The sequence below is a fragment of the Ictalurus punctatus genome, chromosome 24, assembly GCF_001660625.3.
Source record: "Ictalurus punctatus breed USDA103 chromosome 24, Coco_2.0, whole genome shotgun sequence".
In the NCBI taxonomy this organism is placed as follows: Eukaryota; Metazoa; Chordata; class Actinopteri; order Siluriformes; family Ictaluridae; genus Ictalurus; species Ictalurus punctatus.
In genome coordinates, this window is record NC_030439.2 from 2586378 (window position 1) to 2604556 (window position 18179).

Here is an 18179-nt window from a genome sequence, read left to right on the forward strand (position 1 = left end):
CAGATGATTTGAATGCAGCAGCCTAGGTAACTAATAGTCTATCAATTAGAAACAAAACAGTGGTGGTTACCCCATAACCCTGTGTTTATTATCAGTCTTGTCTGGGCAATCTCGTGGAGCCTCATCACACCTGTGTTTTAATTAAAGCTACTTTTTTATATTGTCTGAGATAATGAAAACAAGTACACTTATGGTTAATGCGCTGGGAGGGACAGCCGTAGATGGGGAGAGCGAGAGAGAGAGAGAGCGAGAGAGGCTGGCAACAATTTAGTGGCAGTATCTGCTAAGCCGTCCATAACAAAGGACTCCATAAAGCCATATGCAAACCACTAGAGTCAGGGCCGCTGTTTTGTCTTGCTGTAAAATATATTAAACCCGTAATAAAATGTCCTTTCCCACAGTAAAAAAAAAGGCAGTTGACAACCTCCCAGGCATTACAACCCTTCTCAAGTCTGTAGCGCAGCGTCCGCCCCACCCCGAGACCCGGGATTTGTTTTTCACCCGTGTGCGCGCGTGTAAATTGCGGTGTCTTCTGTATCCCTGGGTCGGATGATGGCGACCGTTTTTGTTCCAGGCGTGAATGATGTCTTACACTTACGCCCGTGTTCTAGAAGCGAATCGCTCGAGAAGGCGCTCGGCTAGCGGCAATAAAAAGAAAAATCCCAGACAAATTTGTTTGAACATAACCGTAAAGAAGGCGAAACTTCAGGGGACTTCAGCAGTACTTTCCTCATGTTATAAATCAAAGAATATTTTTTTTTCTGGCCTTCTTAACAAAAACGCAAGAACCACCACCAGCACCTCAACCGAGTTCTCCTGCTTAAGTTTTATAGCATTTTGGTTCTTAGCTTCAATTTGTCGCACAGCAAGCATGTTTAAGCGCAGGCAGAGCGAGAGCGCCGCTACGCATTCCACGTAAACACTACGGCCATGGAAGGACGAGAAGCAGGATCTCAAACGCTGCCTGATCGGGAAGGCCGGGCGCTCTGTAACGTGTCTCCTGAATGCTGTTAAGGAGCTCGCTGCAGACGCTCTTACCGTACCGGATACCGGCTTCTGTTTAGCGCTAAATCTGACCGTCCTGCTACTGTCTGGTTGTTCACTTTTTTTTTTTTTTTTTTTTCTTCTTCTTCTTCTTCTTTCCCGGAAGTGCATTCGTGCTGTTTGTTCTTCTGCGCAGCTGAATATAGGAGCATCTATAAAGCTGAAAGTAGAGAGAGAGAGAAAAAAAAATGAACACAACTACAAATTAGTGGGGTGGAGACAGGAGATTTGAGGGGTCAGAGCAGGCAGTTCTGAGCCACATACAGGAAGTGCTCCCTAAACACCACGCCATCATTCACGACACGCTGCACCGGCTGGGGTCGAATCCAGTCGAGTCGGGACGCCATTCGGTATTTGATGAAATATATATATATATATATATATATATCCTAATGTCAAATGATATAAATATCTCAAGTTGTTGTTGTTGTTTTTGTTTTTTTTCCCCTCAGTACTTTCCTTCTCGTACAGTTTTGCGTTGTTGGTAAAAGCAGATACGTTATTGTTGCGGAGTGTAGAGACAAGTCCGACGCCAGATTGACGATTTCCATTTACAGTTCATCTAAAAAGTGATACACGGGGAAGCCATGCAAGCACGCAGTCCGACACACACGCATGCAAGCGAGTGTCTGTGCTGTGCTGTGCGTGCATGTGTGTGTGAGCGTGTTTGAGCCGGAGAGAGTTACGGCGGAGACCACAGCTATGTGTGCCAGACGGACCTCTGGGCCACGGCCTCAGGGACCGTCCCTACGTTGCTATATCCGTCACCGTAGCGCTCACTACTTAAAAAGCGATTATGGTTTTAGAGAGTTATTACACTCCACCCTCCATCCAGGACCGCTTGACTTGTTTTTCCTGCATTTATGAAGCGTGCAGGTATAAACGTTTCGCAGCGAGACGCATTTAGCAGCGTGCGTGTAAGGTGTTGTCCAGCAAAGTTGTGCGTCCAGTAACAAGTCAAGCTGGTCTTTAACACTTAGCCCGGTCGGCAGGGGCGGGTTTTTGTTTTTTTGTTTTTTGGCAACACGCCGTCAGAAATGTTCAAAGAATAAGGCACACTTGCGCACTTGGTGGATGAACCATATCATGGTTAGGAGATGGCCCATCACACACAAGCTTGAGTTAGTACACACACACACGCGCTTTGCATGCACATCTGTATAGTCTGAAATGATTTGAGGTTGTCTATCTGTGCTCTGATGAGCTGCTGCTTGCTCTTGACTTTCGGACCCAGGCTCAGACGACTGCACGGTGCGCTTCTGGGAAGTGAGTACAGCGCGCTGCCTGAAGACGGTGGAGGTGAGCGGGGCTGTGAAGAGCGTGGCGTGGAGTCCCAACCCTGCTGCGTGTCTGGTCGCCGTCAGTTAGTAAGTTCGTTTCCATTACCTCTTTTGCATTCAGCCGCAGTCAGGCTGGGTCTGACTGGGTCCGAACGCACTCCACTTCCACCCCATGTGACCCCTCTTTGTGAGTGCGGAACTTTCCGGGTCTGGAACGCTGGCTGTAATCTTTCCATGTCGTGTCCCTTTTTGTCCCGTCGTGATGAGACGTCATCGAGACGTTCTGTCTGCTGCAGTCCGACACGCTGCTCTTCAGTCTTCCGTTCGCGCTTCGCGTCGTCACCGCCGTGTTATTAGCTGCGTTTTGTGTGATCTCATTCCGTCGTCCTGTTGGTGGGTTTGTAGACGAGTGTCTTAGCAACACTCGCACGCTACGATTTTAAGCTTCCAGAAGTATCTCCTTGGTCACAGCTACATTAAATCATCCGCCGGTGAGCATCACGCTATACGTTCTAAATTAAGCCATAGAGGGCATTTGGGGATTTAACGCGTCAGATAAACATTGCACACAAATGATAGGAAGAATCACTCTCTTATTTTTACGTTGTATTCGTTCCCAAAACATTTGAGTAAAACGGTTTAATTCTCCTACGAATGTTTGTGTATATTTATGTACGTGTAGATATGATATATGCGCGCACATTTATATGATAATAATAATAAATCATTTCATACCAAGACTGAGACAATGTAACAGATGATTTTTAACCTGCACAAGAATCACTAAGAGGGTGAAACGATCATTAAGTGCAGTTGAGCGTCATGAGTGTGTGTGTGTGTGTGTGTGTGTGTGTGTGTGTGTGTGTGTGTAGTGGTGAGACTGTAGTGCTGATGAACCCTGGGCTTGGAGATCGGCTGATCTGCAGCGCTACTGATCATCTCATTTCCTCCTACGAGGAGTCTGAGGAGGCCAAGGAGCAGGCGGTGCAGTGGGCAGTCGCCGAGGGCAAAGGTCACGATCAGGGCGAACGGCTCATTCTCACACACCCCAAGGTACCGTAAAAACGCGCACGAACGCACCTCTTTGGAATGTCAACATGCACCGTGTCTGTTCCTTTATTTCTAGCAGTATGGGTCTGTGTCAGATGTATGTATTACAGGCTGACCAGTGCAGCAGAACAGAGTCAGATGAAATGATCGAATTTTGATGTCTTTCTCTCCCCCGCTCCCTCTCCCCCGCCCCCCCCTCATCTCTCTCTGTGGTGCGTTCTGTCCCTCACATGAGCTGTAGCCAGGAGGCTTTTAACTATTGGCAAAAGCCACAAGGTTGTGGTCGTCTTTTTCCTGAACTGGAAGGAAATATAAGACGCCTCCAGTGTCCAATTAAAATAGTGGAAAAAGAAAAGCCGGCTCACCAGCTGGCAGGCTGGTAAAGCCAGTATTAATAGCCGTAAATTTAGTCTCGGAGCATCTTTGAGGTTATAATTGGATTAACATTGTTGAGGTTACCGCAGAACGACCTTGACCGTTGACCTTATGGTCATAACAGCCGTCCTTTCTCTTCCTGTCTGTCTGTCTGTCGCTCCTCAGGCTGTGAGACAGGTGAGTTGGCATGGTAAAGGTGACTACCTGGCCTGTGTTATGCCCGATGATGGCAGCAGTCTGCAGGTGCTGATCCACCAGGTGAGCAAAAGGCGCACGCAGAACCCCTTCCGTAAGAACAAGGGCATGGTACAGTGCGTCTCTTTCCATCCCATCCGGCCGTACTTCTTCGTGGCCACGCAGCGCTACGTGCGCATCTACAACCTCATCAAACAGGAGCTCACCAAGAAGCTCATTGCCAACTGCAAGTGGATCTCCAGCATGGCCGTGCACCCAGGAGGTGAGTGTACCCGGCTGGCTTTGGGCTCTCTCAGGAGTACCTCTGTGAAGTTCATGTTTTTGGAATATTAATAATAAATAAATTGTGCTGGTTATACTGTACGACAGTGTTTATGGCTAAGAGTGACGGGGCTTCCCAGTCCAGCACCCGCCCGAGTCCGGCCCTGCAGGCAGAGCGTCACTAATCCGCACAAACAAACGGCACTAATTTAGTTTGTTGGTTTTGAGTTGAATTGGTTTCAGTTTACTGCCGCTTCACTCTCTGCCATAGACTTGCACTCGAATGTATTTCTCTCCTCGATCAAATCGGCGCAGAAGAACGACAGACGTGTGTTTTTCATGCGGTTCCGATGTCAGAGGTACAGTTTCACTCGGCGGTGTTCCGTGTCTAGGCCAGCGCGTCAAGTAGCTTCTGCTTACTCTCGAGTTGATAGAGTTTTAAATGAAGGTATCCGCAGTATTTGTGTGCAAGCCCGATATAAGAAGATATCTTGTGTCTGTCTAATCAGCATGTTCACCTGGTTTTCTTCTACGTCTTGTCCGCCTTGCTTTCCTCGTCCGGACTGTGATGGACGTCGATGTGTCGTGTTGTACGCTGTGGGATTTGAAATGAAGAACCGAGCGTGGAACTGTTCAGCACTACACCCACTGACTGATAATTATTGTTTTTATTTATTTTTCTTTTCCAGGTGACAATGTGATCTGTGGCAGCTACGACTGTCGGCTGGCCTGGTTTGACCTGGATCTGTCTACGAAGCCGTATAAAATGCTCCGGTGAGTCGCCGCCGCTACGTCCTTTCATGATTGGAGTGTCTGTAAAGGGGGGTCTAAGGGGAACGCTTTGCTAATGGCTGACCTTCCTGACATGTACCTTCTATCATAATGCTTCTGTCTGTAAACAGGCACCATAAGAAGGCTCTGAGGAGCGTGGCCTACCACAAGCACTACCCTTTGTTTGCCTCCGGGTCGGATGACGGCAGCGTTGTTGTGTGTCACGGGATGGTGTACAAGTGAGTGTCTCTTCCCTTCACCTTCTTTATGAATATGATTAAACTTCTCTCTCTCTCTCTCTTTCTGTTTCACGCTTTCTTTTACTTCTCGCGCTCTTTTTGTAGTTCATCCTCTAACATCCTAGTCCTTATTCTATCTGTTCACACATTGGGATCCAGTGGCTCCACAGGCTCATGCAGCCAGTATGGTTAGGAAGGCTCTTTGAGCAGGAGAAATGGTCCGTGTATGGTCGAAGGCATCCGCTGGATTTAATAGATGTGTTTATAGCCAGGCAGAGGATGTGTGTGATGATATTATTTTGCCATCATGGTTATACTTTTAATCTATATTTCCAGGTTTTATTGTAACTATAAGCTTCGTAACCATTTTACACCACTTTTTTCAGCCTCGTGCTCATCTGTTGTCCGTGTGCTTGTGTTTCCTCTCACAGTGACCTGTTGCAGAATCCCCTCATTGTCCCAGTGAAAGTTCTGAAAGGTCATACCATCACACACGACTTAGGGGTGCTTGACGTGGCTTTCCATCCTACCCAGCCCTGGGTGTTCTCCTCGGGGGCTGATGGCACAGTCCGTCTCTTCACCTAGTCATCAAGTTTTGTCTCTAGCTCCAGTGACTCAAACTGGATTAAGAGTGAATGTGATTTTTAATCTTCATTTAGTACATCTTGTTACTCTCAGAAAATGTGTTCAGTATGATCCTTTTTTTTTTTTTTTTTTTTTTTTTTTTTTGCCATGTCTGTCACATTTTTTTAATTAAAAACAAAAGAAAGAAGAAAATCTGAAGCCTGTTTCAGAGAGCTTTTGAGATTGCTTCACTGCGTTAAGCAGAAAGGTGTCTGATTTCTACAACCTGACACCGCGAGTGGTCCGGAAGTCCTTCTCCCACACTGGGGCCGAGCAGCTCTCACACGCCGAGTCTCAACGACTCGACCGCTAATCCTTGGACAAGGAGACGACTCGTGAAGAAAAAAAAATATATGTTCGATTGTTAGTCGTGCCAAAACAAAGAGCTCCAGGAGTCGAGCTTGTTTTACATCCTGATTTCTGAACTGCTGTTTTAGTTATGTGCCAGTATTCGTGATCAGGCACGCTACACCGAGTCATTAAACATGTTGACCGAGCGCATTTCTGAGAAGCGCTATTTTTAATTAAACCCGGTGTTCCTCGAAGGACCTTTCTGGCAGTTTCCTTTGCTGTCTTTTCTTCCTTCATATTTCTACAGGTCAGTGAGGGTGATTTTTGAAAACTCCTGAAATATATGCAGCAGGAGACTGGGGAGTGGGGCTCTTTTCCTGTGTGGGGAGGCCCAGACGTGAGCGATCAGAAGCCTGTGTGTATTATAGATCGGGTTTCACCGAGGCCGTCCACCTGCAGGCGTCTCTCTCCCATCTCACCATGAGTCTCGAGTCTGCACGCCTGCCGATCTTCCAGCAGTGTAGGGGGGAGCAGACCTGTCAGCTCTGTTCAGCCCATATTACAGTCTAAAACACCATACTGTAAAACTGAAATGAATGTCTTCACTGATATTTTGAAACGACCGTGGATCAGACTTTTATTGGGATCTGTCTCGCATTCTATCTGTATAAAGCCCCAAAATACTACGCTGTATATAGACTACAGCAGTCTCGTTTCTGCTCCTGATCACAGAAATAAAATTGGTGTCGTCCCCCCCCCCCCCCCCCCCCCCCCCGCCGCCACTATGTACTAAAGTAACGAGCTTATTAAAGTAGCTCGCTTTGTCACGTTTATTTATCACTAACTAGCAGCGTGATGCCGTGAAGTTCTATATGCATATATCACACTGCATGGCCAAAAGTTTGTGGACACCTGACCATCACTCCCATCTGCGGTTCTTCCCCGAAATGTTGCTGCGAAGTTTTAATCCCACAGTTGTGTAGAATGTTTCTGTACGCTGGAGCGTTACAGTTTCCCTTTACCGGATCGAAGAGGAACCTAAATCCGTTCCAGCATGATGATAACAGTGCTCCTGTACACAAGCGAGCTCCATGAAGACTCCGTGGTGCGTTAAGTAAATCGTTGGAGTGGAAGAACTCGAGTGTCCTGCACAGAGCCCTGACCTCAACCCCACTGAACCCCTCTGGGATGAACTGGACCTGGAGTCTCCTCGACATCCCGACATCAGTGCCTGATCTCAACCTCACTATTGATCTTATAATAAATGCATAAGTAAAAATAAAAAATAAAACTGCACAGTTCAGTTAATTATGAGCTAGATTGATGTAGAAATCTCTCACATGCTGACAGTACTGTTATTTTCACTGCTCGGGGATGTAACTGAATATGAATACACTGTCTGAACAGATAATGTGTTCTACTGATACAAATAGAAGATGTGCTGTTCCATAAGGCAGCATTATTTTTAAATGAATTATTATTATTATTATTATTATTATTATTATTATTATTATTATTTAAATAACAATGAACTTTTGTTCAGAGTGTTCTTGGCACTCGTACACGAATGGTTCTCCGTCGTTATTAAGTGGAAAAATCTTCACGGAAAATCATCCGGGCGTCATAACGAAATGCTAAAAGGAACTCGTAAATGCACTGTGTCCACTGAAACGTTCTCATCGTTCCGTAACGTATAACAAACCCAAAACGGAAGCTACATGAGCACACACTTCCAAAATAATGAATAACAAAAATGACATTATTCAAATCAGCATGAAGTTAACATCTACTCTCGTGTAATGGAATTCATTATATTCTAATGTCATGAGGTGGCTATTCAACTGTAAACAACCGCTAACTGATTTGGGGAAAGAGCTGGTTGGGAAAGTTTGTTCCCTAGACGACTCGGTAACCTTCGATAGAAAGTTTGCCAGAAAGGTCACAGGATGTCGGGGTGAGAACAACTGCCCGGCTCCGACCGGCGATTATCAGAATACTGCCGTGTACTGATCCCAAGATCAGATCAGATATCGTCCTAATACGAAGTGAGCTGTGACATTGACACGCCTCTTAAACTATACGGCGCTCTTTCTACAATTACATTTCTTTTTGGTTTTGAAAATGGGAATAAATAAAAGAGTTATGAGAACAACCAAAGACTGGTGAGACTGGAGACATGTGGCCATAGCTCATCTGTAGACCGTCATTAAAACATCCACACGTGAAATGAAGGTGATGCATATTTTGTTTTTACTACTGTGTCTTTTCCCCTGGTTCTGTTTTTTATCTGTTGTTTCTTTGCTTAGGGTTAGTTTCTGTTCATGCTTCTGTTAGTCTGTATCCTCTGTTACGGAACCTCACTACATTGTGGAGTATGTCATAATACTAACAGAGTTCAATAGTCATGTGAAGAAGGGTGGTTGGTGTAGGTGGGCTCCTGTTATACCAACACCCTCCCGTTATAATATCCATAAAGGAAAATGGTTTAGAATAATAATAATAATAAGTCGACGCTTTGGGAGTTTGGTTGAATACGTAATATATGGAAACTTAAAAGCTGTAAAACATTCAATTGTCAGTAGATGTGAATGTTTAGTGTAATAAAACTGACAGTCACTGGTGAGAGATCTGGAAAAATGGAGACAGGATGTCCAGACGTTCCTGACACTCTTATTCAGACTGAAAATGGCACGAGACAGACAAGGGCAAAGCACTTGTCTGAAAGATGACATCGTAAGCGCTCAGAAAGACTCGGTGACCTCATAACGACTTCCTCTGGTCGGCTCCTCTTTACAGGCACAGCCAAACTATCAGACGGACAGCCTGATGGGCCATCACAGATCCATGTCCCTGCAGTAAAACTCTTTTATTAGCTCTGCTAGACAGCATACAGTGAATCGGCTTTTATTATATTCAGGGTTTTGTGCTGTTAAATACATAAGTTACACCGCATATTTTGCATCTCGCCTCTCCATGATTTGAGTATGACTTCAGACAGTGGCACCGAAACAGTCTGAAAAGAAACCCCTTTGGAGGCTTTGAATGTCTGTCATGGACTGTCTCGCCCACAACCGTGTGTGTGTGTGTGTGTGTGTGTGTGTGTACACGCGTACCTGTGGTTTTCCTGTAAGTGAAACCCAATAACAGTCCCATTGCATCACTCTGAATACTTTTAGAGGAAAATGGATGCAATCTTGGCAGTCCCTGAGTGTTTCCACTGCTTTTTCAAAAATCTTTTTCCTCCTTTACTTACTTTCCCCACAGAGAGAGCGCGGTCAAAACAAACAGCAAATATGCGGTGTAGAGAGTCTGGGCACAAGGAAAGCCACATTCCACTCTAAGTGGAAAAAATTAGAGTCCAATTCTACCCTGTCTGAGTTCTAAAGCTCCTAGCGATTTTGCTTCCATAAATTAATTTGGGAACGTTGCTAAGAGGTTGAGCATTTAAGACGGCTCATAATCATGCTGTCAGCGGCTTTTTCACTGGAATACCCCCTATAGGAAAGCCGTACTGAATGTGAGGACCGAGTCCCTACAAGTTAAGTAATCAGTAGGTATGTTGCGTTACTGTGCCGCATTCTGGTCTGAGACCGAGCACACAGACTGTCATACTGACGGATGACGTTTGGGATGTAGAAACAGCTGGGCAGCGGTGTGACTGAGCAGTTTGTGCTTGAAAAAGTCATTATTACATCCCACTATCAATCCTCTTGACTAACGGATCAGTTACCGTATACGTGCAGAAATAAATATCTTAACTTGCGGCCTTGTATTTGGCGAAGTCAAGAGGATTGAAAAATCTACACAGTTGCAGTATTGCTAGCAGCCTACGCTCCTAAAAATACATCCCAGTACATCTCCGCAGACCGTTTCGACCCAAGGGGCCAGTGATGCAAAGTTGTAATTGAGAGAACGTTGACTACTAAGTGGAGAGATCAATAAAATTGTGCCTTCTGCAGAAGCTGGAGATCCTGTGAGTGTACCTCTGAGCAGCACAGTGCTGTTCCCTTTATAAATCCTATGATATAAAAAATTCTTTTAAAAAACGTCAAACATATAGGTGCTGCAAATCATTCATAATGGTCTGTTCTTGCACCGTATTCATTACTCACACAAGGGCTTTGGCAGAAGATACCAGTATCATACTCTCACTATCCTCCAGAGGTCCTGGGCTTTTGAGTGTTCTAGTACACGGAGAAATAGTGCCTCAGAAATGATTTGGCAATTCGGTCAATTTTTTTGTTGTTTTTTTTGCTTCCATCCAGAAAGAAGCTTGCCTTTGTGAATCTTTCAAAGCCTTCTTGAAGTATTTACTGTGGTGTTTTCTGTCAACATTGTATTGTGCTCAATATGCTAATGCATGCGGTGTGCACACTGTCCGATCTAACCATAGAAAGAACATGCAGATTTGATGAAGTGTCGTTCTTCTCCTGTTCGATCTCTGACATGGCCCCGTATCTGTACTAACTAATTCATGTCTGGCCAGAGATGAGGTGAATATATATGTATATATAACGGTATAGCATTTTAACAACAATCATTTGCATCTACTGTACATTTTCATCCTTATTATCAGTGCCATCAGGAATACCAACAGTTTCTAGGCCTATAATAATGTTCATCATATATTCATTAGAGCTATCGTTATAGGAAAAGAGTCCTAATGTGGTCAAGCTTCTATCAGTGGACCTAATACATACAGTCATGTGAAAAAACAAGTACACCCTGTGAAAAGGCAGTTTTTTGGGGGTTATTTTACATATTTGGATCATTATGGATCAACATTTGATCCTCTTTGAAACAGTACCTATTAATATAGTTGATACACTCTATCAAATGACACAGATTTTCACACATTTATGACACCTTCAAATCCATAAGTCAGGTATTCAAGATCGGGTGCCAGTGATTAGAACCTGCTTTGGAGTGCAGGTGGAACCTGTCTTATTTATACCCCTCTCATATCCATTGTCTGGTGTTCCCTTTGTTATTGAGGTGTGTGGTGTCATCATGCCAAGATCTAAAGAGTTCTGGAAGGCCTTCAGATAAAAAGGTTGTGGATGTCTATGAGTCTGGCGAGGGATTTAAAAAGATCTCCAAATGATTTGAAATACATCATTCCACTGTAAGGAAAATCATCTACAAATGGCACAGATGACTGTGCCATTTGTCCAGGACTGGCGGCCCCGGCAAATTCAGCCCAAGAGCAGACCGTCTGACGCACAAAGAAGTCTCCAAGGACCCCCAAATTTCATCACAGGATCTGCTAGTCAGTCTTGCAACTGTTGGAGAGAGAGTGCATAAAGAGATTGCACAAATTTGATTTGTGATAGGTGTTGGAAAACTTTATATTTCTGCTGCATTTAAAACTAAATAAATAATTGTATTGTGTGTTTACTCAGGTTGCCTCTGTTTCTTGTTGTATTTCGTTTGAAGATCTAAAACTATTTAGTATATGAGAACCAGAAAACCAGAAGAAATCAGGACGGGGCAAATACTTTTTCACAGCACTGTATCTAGTAGTTCCTATTATAAGATTAAAGTAAAACAAAAACATTTTTTTACTCATTTCAAGCTTTGCATTTCCGTATTCTATTGGCATTTTGTTTCTTTCTAGAAATATTATCAAAATGATCTGCCCATATAACAAGACTATGTTAAGCTAGAGAGTGTAAAAATAAAAAAAATAAAATAAAAAACATGTAGAAACCTGTTAAAGTCCACCACGACGTCGCGACAGCTTCCTGATCCAGCCATGAGAAGGATTTCAATACGTTCTTATTTTTGTCAAAGACGTTTTTAAAGGTTTTCTGAAAAATAACATGAACTAAGTAAGAACAATTATGGAAGAGATTTAGGCAAAAAGTGTTCACCCCCCCCTCAAATATATGGAGATTTTTGGGACACCCTGTCAGTGCTCTGGTCTTTTAGTCGACCGCTACAGAATTCGGCTGATTACGCCACAGAAAACTGATCTCATGAGAAATTCTCAGAAATGAAAATGAACATTACAATGAACTCACGTTTTACGCACACGCCCTGCGTGTCCAACTCCGTCAGTGGCGCTTTTCAGCTCTAGTATTAAGTGTACACACTGGGCACAAACTGAGCTGCTCGACTGCACACACGTTTATTTCTCTCTGCTTTCTTCGAACATACGCAGCTCACATATCGTGTTAGACTTTAAGAATTTATCACAAAAAACCTTAAATGACCTCAGTTCTAGGGCTTAAACGTCTAATTATTCAAACTGGGACTTTGCTGTTACTTGATTGTGAGTATATGAAGATATATTGATATAACCAATAAGTCTCATCGATTCACAGTGCATGAAAGAATTCAACTTTTATTATCATTATTATTATTATTATCATTATCATTATTATCATTATTATCATTATTATTATTATCATTATTATCATTATTATTATTATTATTATTATTATTAATCTACGCAAAATATCAAGCACAATTCTGAGAAAGAAACCTGATGGCTTTTGAGAAGTAAAAGATGATTTCTACTTATTCACTAATTCTTGCTTGATGCTTGCGTGACTGGTCCTTTTTTTTTTGTTTGTTTACTTAGATCAACAACTCTATTAGTGGCTCCAAAGAATAAAAATGAGTAAAATAAGTGGGACATGTATCACTACTGACTATTTACAGTAGCTACCTATGTTGAGCTTAGAGACCTTATAATAATTTACTGTCTACCTGCTTATCGTAACTAAATAACTGTTGGAAAAAGTTCTCCTTTGACCGTCGTGTTGTTTGTGCACGTTGTGAGGTTTTTACTATTTACATTTACAATTCGACTAGCAGCTTCGTCTCCAGAAACAGCAACCAGACTCTTTACTGGTGTTAATGCGTGCTGTGATGTATCCTGCAGTAATGCTGCATCCTACAGCACTACTATCCCACTGAGACATATCAGCACACACGGTCTGGATTTGGCATCGACAGACGAGAACTTAAGGCCAACCTCGCACTGCCAAGAGGTTGTTGGGGTTTTTTTTTCATTCCAAACAGTAGCAGCCAAACACATTATTGATGTTGTGAGGGCACATTGAAATTATTTTCCTAACATCACATTTGAAGAACCCTTTGCCCTGCCCCTCACACACACACACACACACACACACACACTCAGAGTCATACTGAAGGTATCTCTAATCATAACCGCAGTCGAGAGATGAGGTTTTCACTTTGGAATCTGGATGATAGTAATTCCAAGACAATTATGGTTTTGAATGAGTCTGGGTCTAGGTTTACTGAGTATTAGACACAGTCACGCTTTTAGTGTTAACGTATAAGCAAACCGACACAAATCTCTTCATAACCACACTCCCCTGATGATACCACTGAGCCGGCTTTGCTCTTCTTTTTTTTTACGCCGTGGACTTGTAGCAGATGGCAGTTACCAATTTAACTATGAATAATGTCTGAATAAACAACGGGTCTGCAATCGCTTTCCTTCCAGCGGTTGAGATAAAAGTTGTGATGATATATAAAAAGATGCTTTGAGTTGCAGATGTACTTCTTCAGAGACGATCTTAGATCGTGCCTGGTGTACAGGCATGCGCATTCCTGTCGCTTCCTGCTTAGAAACGAATCCTTAGACGCACAGACGTCACGGACGCACAGGATCCAAACGTACAAGACTGCTGTCCCAGACGCTTAGGGACACTGCAGCCAACACAAGCTGAACACAAAGCACCAGAGGCAGGAGCAGGCCAACCTGCTCACTCACAGATCCTCAATCTTATTTCGTCTGACTGCGTTGTCCTTCCTGACAATGGAGCCCTTCTTCAGCTTTGAAGACTTTGGCAGATGTCGCCCAAAAAAAAAAAAAAAAAAAAAAACACTCCTGCAAAAACTGTCTGTTTTTTTTTCTACTTAGTTATGAATAGCCAAAAGGAACTGAAGCCCCTGTATGTCTTATTGAAATGGAGTATCATTTAGCGAAAGGCAGTCAGATTTGATACTCTTTGACCCCAATTTGGAGCACCTGCAAAAAATCCAAACTTTGGGAGTAGTTTACAGTCTCTTAATTGGATGGAAAACGGTCCTGTGAACTCTTGGCAACCGGCTTAATTCAGATCTGTTACAAATTACTGCTAAATAGGGGAACCTTTTTTTTTTTTTTTTTTTTTTTTTTTTTCTCCACATGTGCTTACAACCCAGCAATGACATCATGGTGCTCTAGCTGTGCAGACGTTGGTGGAAGTGAAACCGCACCAAAATTGAGTTGCCTGAGCTAATTTAGAGAAAAGTAAAAGCCTGCTCTCTGGTTACTTTAAGCACCCCATTTGATATGGAAGAGATGGCTTTGAAGGAGAGGCCAGAGAGGCAGACTCCTGCCCTCCGTGAGCAGTAACGAGTACTGGCGGCACCCAGCAGCAGTCTTTTATTATCCGGACACACACGGACCTCTTCCAGCGTGTGTGTGTGTGTGTGTGTGTGTGTGTGTGTTTTAACAAAAGTTCCAGGACACCCTCACACCTACACTAGCACATGTCGTGCTGGTTTCCTGTGAGTGCAAGGACTGGGTTTGGGTTTGTTTTTGTATGATTCTAAGGCAGTACTCTTGGGTTTCTTCCTGCTGATCTGCTAGGATAATTTGACTCCAGCGGTATTCTGGTCATTGAAGACTGCGCAGGACGTCGGAATACCTGCTTCACAACGGTCATTAACCGCCAGAGCTGAATACTGAATCGATTACGGCTTGCCTGCCAGGATTACCCTCACGCCATTTCTCTTTTTCCTAATTCTTCGTAGCAATAAAATGTCATACGTTTATGTCATATCCTGTGTTACGAGTAGTACACGGGTAGATAATACAGTGGCACCACGAGCAGAAACACACTCTGTGGTTTTCCACGTTAGAGCTGACTCCCTTCCAAGATTTGTACAAAGTATAAAAGTGGAAGCATGTTTGTGAATGTTTAGTAGATTAATAATCCCATTTGGGTCATACGTTGAATTCTTGATGACTCACTGTGGGTTTGTGAAGGATGTGCTGGATGTAGTGCCCACGTCTGGACGTGCACGGTGTTCCAGTACCATTTCTTTCTGAAAACTGCGTCGGCATCTCAAAGCAGGATGCAGCAGACGCAACTGAACCCATTTACCCGTCTCTCCTACTGTTTTTCCCCCCACAATGCAAAGACAAAGAAAGGGAAAAAGAAGGGAACGGGGTTTAATAGTTCAGTTAAATATATAGCACTGTGCAAAAAGTCTTAGGCGCCCTCATTTTATAATACAATATTTTTATACACATTTTATTGTTGTTTATTTGATGACTTCTACATTATCAGCTAAACTGTTATTATCGGCGAAACTGTTTGTAACGTCAGTAAAGAAGATAACAATAGAGTAATGGATCACTTTGCTGATTAAAATGAATGCAGGTTGTCAGGGATTTGCTGAGAAAAAAAAAAAGAAGAAGAAAAAAAACAGAAGCAGTGGACGTCTCCGTAAGAACTGTGTGAGATTCTTTATGGTTCTTCGAAAAAGAAGAACAGGCAAAGGGTCATCATGCCCAATCTTGGCTTTCTTTAGCTTGTTACTGTTTACTGTTCATAGGTTGTTGTTCTTATTTTCATATAGAAGCATATACTTTTGTTATTTTTGAGCGCACCTTTGCTTTACAGCATCTATTTACAAAACTTTTGAACAGCATTGTATATGTGTAGGTTTATTTGAACACTCTGATCTTTAAATCCCACCAATGGCTCAATGGTTAAGACTCTGGGTTAAAGCTAGGGAACAATAGTCTGTTTGAGGTGGGGAAGAAGGGAAAAAGATGAGGGAGATGGGGGAAGGTCAGGAGATCAAGCCCAAGCACCGCCAAGCTGTCACTGTTGGGCCCTTGAGAAAGGCTCCAGAGGTGCTGTATCATGGCTGACCCTGCGCTTTGACCCCAGCTTCCTAAGCTAGGCTATGTGAAGAAAAGAATCGCACTGTGCTGTAATGTATATGTGACAAATATCGGCTTTTTCTCCTAAATAAAAAAAAAAAACCCGTAACGTTGCGAACTTGGGTTGTCATGTCCGTCACTCTTCACCACAATTGTTACACCGATCGGTATTTACCTCATCTCTCTGTTCCCTTCCTGTCTTTTTTAGATGGTGCGAGACCCCCTGATTTATTCCCCCCCCAAAACCTTCCTGCCCTGGCTCGGAGATAATCCCCACCCCAGCTGTAAGGTCTCCCACCCCCCCCTTGGCTGTAAATCTAAGCCCCTAAATCCTTACCTGGATGTTATTCAGAAAGTGCACTTCTAACAGGAAGCTGGAGGAGGAAGACAGTTAGGAGAGGAGCGATATATCCCTGAGCTTCTACCTCTGTCTATCAGCACATGAAATCCCAGCTGTGGAGATCACCTTAATGTGCAGCATTAACACAGCTTTCATTGCCTTCATATCCCCTTATGCCGAAGTGTTGTTGTTCAGGAACTCTTCATTGTGAGTGAGTCTCAGTAGGCTTCAATGGATTCTTCATGGCTTGCAGGGAGGTGATTCTTAATGAATCATGCAGAGGGTCTGGAAGGACAGGAACAAGGTTTTTACGCATGACGTCCATGCTCTGTTTGTTTACTCGGCTCTATGCAACTCCATCTTTGGGCTTTTGACTAGACGTCGTAACTCATGGTTCCTGATTTCCGACCAGGAAAAACCATACAAAGTTCCAACTCGGGAACTCCGAATTCGGTTTCTCCAAGTTACGCAAGTGATGTCAAATCGACATGGCTGCTCACGTCTTGAACATATATATATACACAAGTTCATCAATACAAGCTAATGCTGATTTAGAGCAGGGGTGTCAAACTCAAATTCTCCCCAAGGCACATCAGCATTTTTGTGCTATTTTATGGGGAAATTATTAATATGGAAGATTGTTTGCGTGTTGATTGTGTGTTTGCAGTCAAGTCAGCCTGGGTATGAACCGGAGCGCTCATATACACGCTGGTTTACAGTAACTACCCTTCTGATGGGAAAACAGGCTACTGCTCATCGTTTTAGTTAAGCACTGTAATGTGAGCTCGCGTGTGCTGTACAATGGCCGTCGCTATGCTACACATCTGCTACGAGTTCTGGATAGTGTGAAAATGTTGCACAGTAGTGTACCATCGGCCGTTTCATTACCATTTTTCCAAGTTCACGTGGGCTGAAGGAAATGACACTGCAGGCCAGGTTTGGCCCTTGGATTCAGCCTTGTGCTTCCCGAGCGCTTCAGATCAATCAACATTCAGACATATTCGCTTGTTCAATCTGTAATGCTCACTACACAGTTCACTGTTTTGAGGAGAAAAATACCCATCACTCATCACAGTTATCCGGCTAGCCTGTTACTAACAGAAGATGAACATGTTCCCACTATGTAGCCCGAATGAACAGTGGTCTACAAATATGTGATTCTCACTTTACAAGTTAAACCGAGCGCTGTATTTGAGTCAGCGCTGGTGCACACTCAGACAGCATCACATCGGTCACAGGTCGCAGCCTGCACGACCAGCACTTGGATCGCAAAAATAAACTGGGTGAAAAGTGGAGCATGTTTTCAAGGACCAGGCAAAACTCATCTGTTGCACATTAGCTGGAGTGGGGGCAAACTAACGGTTTAATTTCTAACTGCCTATAATTACAGGACTGTTGAGGAAAAGGCCCATTTCACCCCATCATGACTGCGTTTGCGGCAGTTGATCGCTGATGGCGTAAGGTTGCAGGGCCATATAACCGACAACCGTCAAATTTGGGTCCCCAATGGGAAAAGAAGGTCTAATATCAGAGCATGACGTTCCAAGTGCTGCAAGCAGATATAAATGTTCTCTATGACATTATAAGGTGACCATGAAGATCACTGTTAAATGGATTTAACTGCCTAATGATGGAACGCTCTTCTAATTTGTACCCCCTCGTTTGTTCATTACTTAAATGTTGCAATTACTGTCCATTTGCAGTTTCCTAAATCCCTTAATGCAATCCAACCTAATCAAGTCAACCGAGTTATTTATTAAATGTATTATTTTCCTCATGAAGTATTAGAG

General features: G+C 43.5%; 1 protein-coding gene across 1 annotated transcript in view; it reads left to right on the plus strand.

Moving 5' to 3' along the window:
* Positions 1-6398, plus strand: part of bop1 (BOP1 ribosomal biogenesis factor) — a 54957-nt gene extending 48559 nt beyond the window's left edge. The window contains exons 11-16 of the mRNA XM_017455209.3: positions 2279-2411; positions 3197-3377; positions 3915-4206; positions 4895-4979; positions 5108-5215; positions 5647-6398. Coding sequence (XP_017310698.1) covers positions 2279-2411; positions 3197-3377; positions 3915-4206; positions 4895-4979; positions 5108-5215; positions 5647-5800 — 953 coding nt within the window. The 3' untranslated portion in view covers positions 5801-6398. The remainder of the gene's footprint in view (positions 1-2278; positions 2412-3196; positions 3378-3914; positions 4207-4894; positions 4980-5107; positions 5216-5646) is intronic.
* Positions 6399-18179: the final 11781 nt, after the last annotated feature.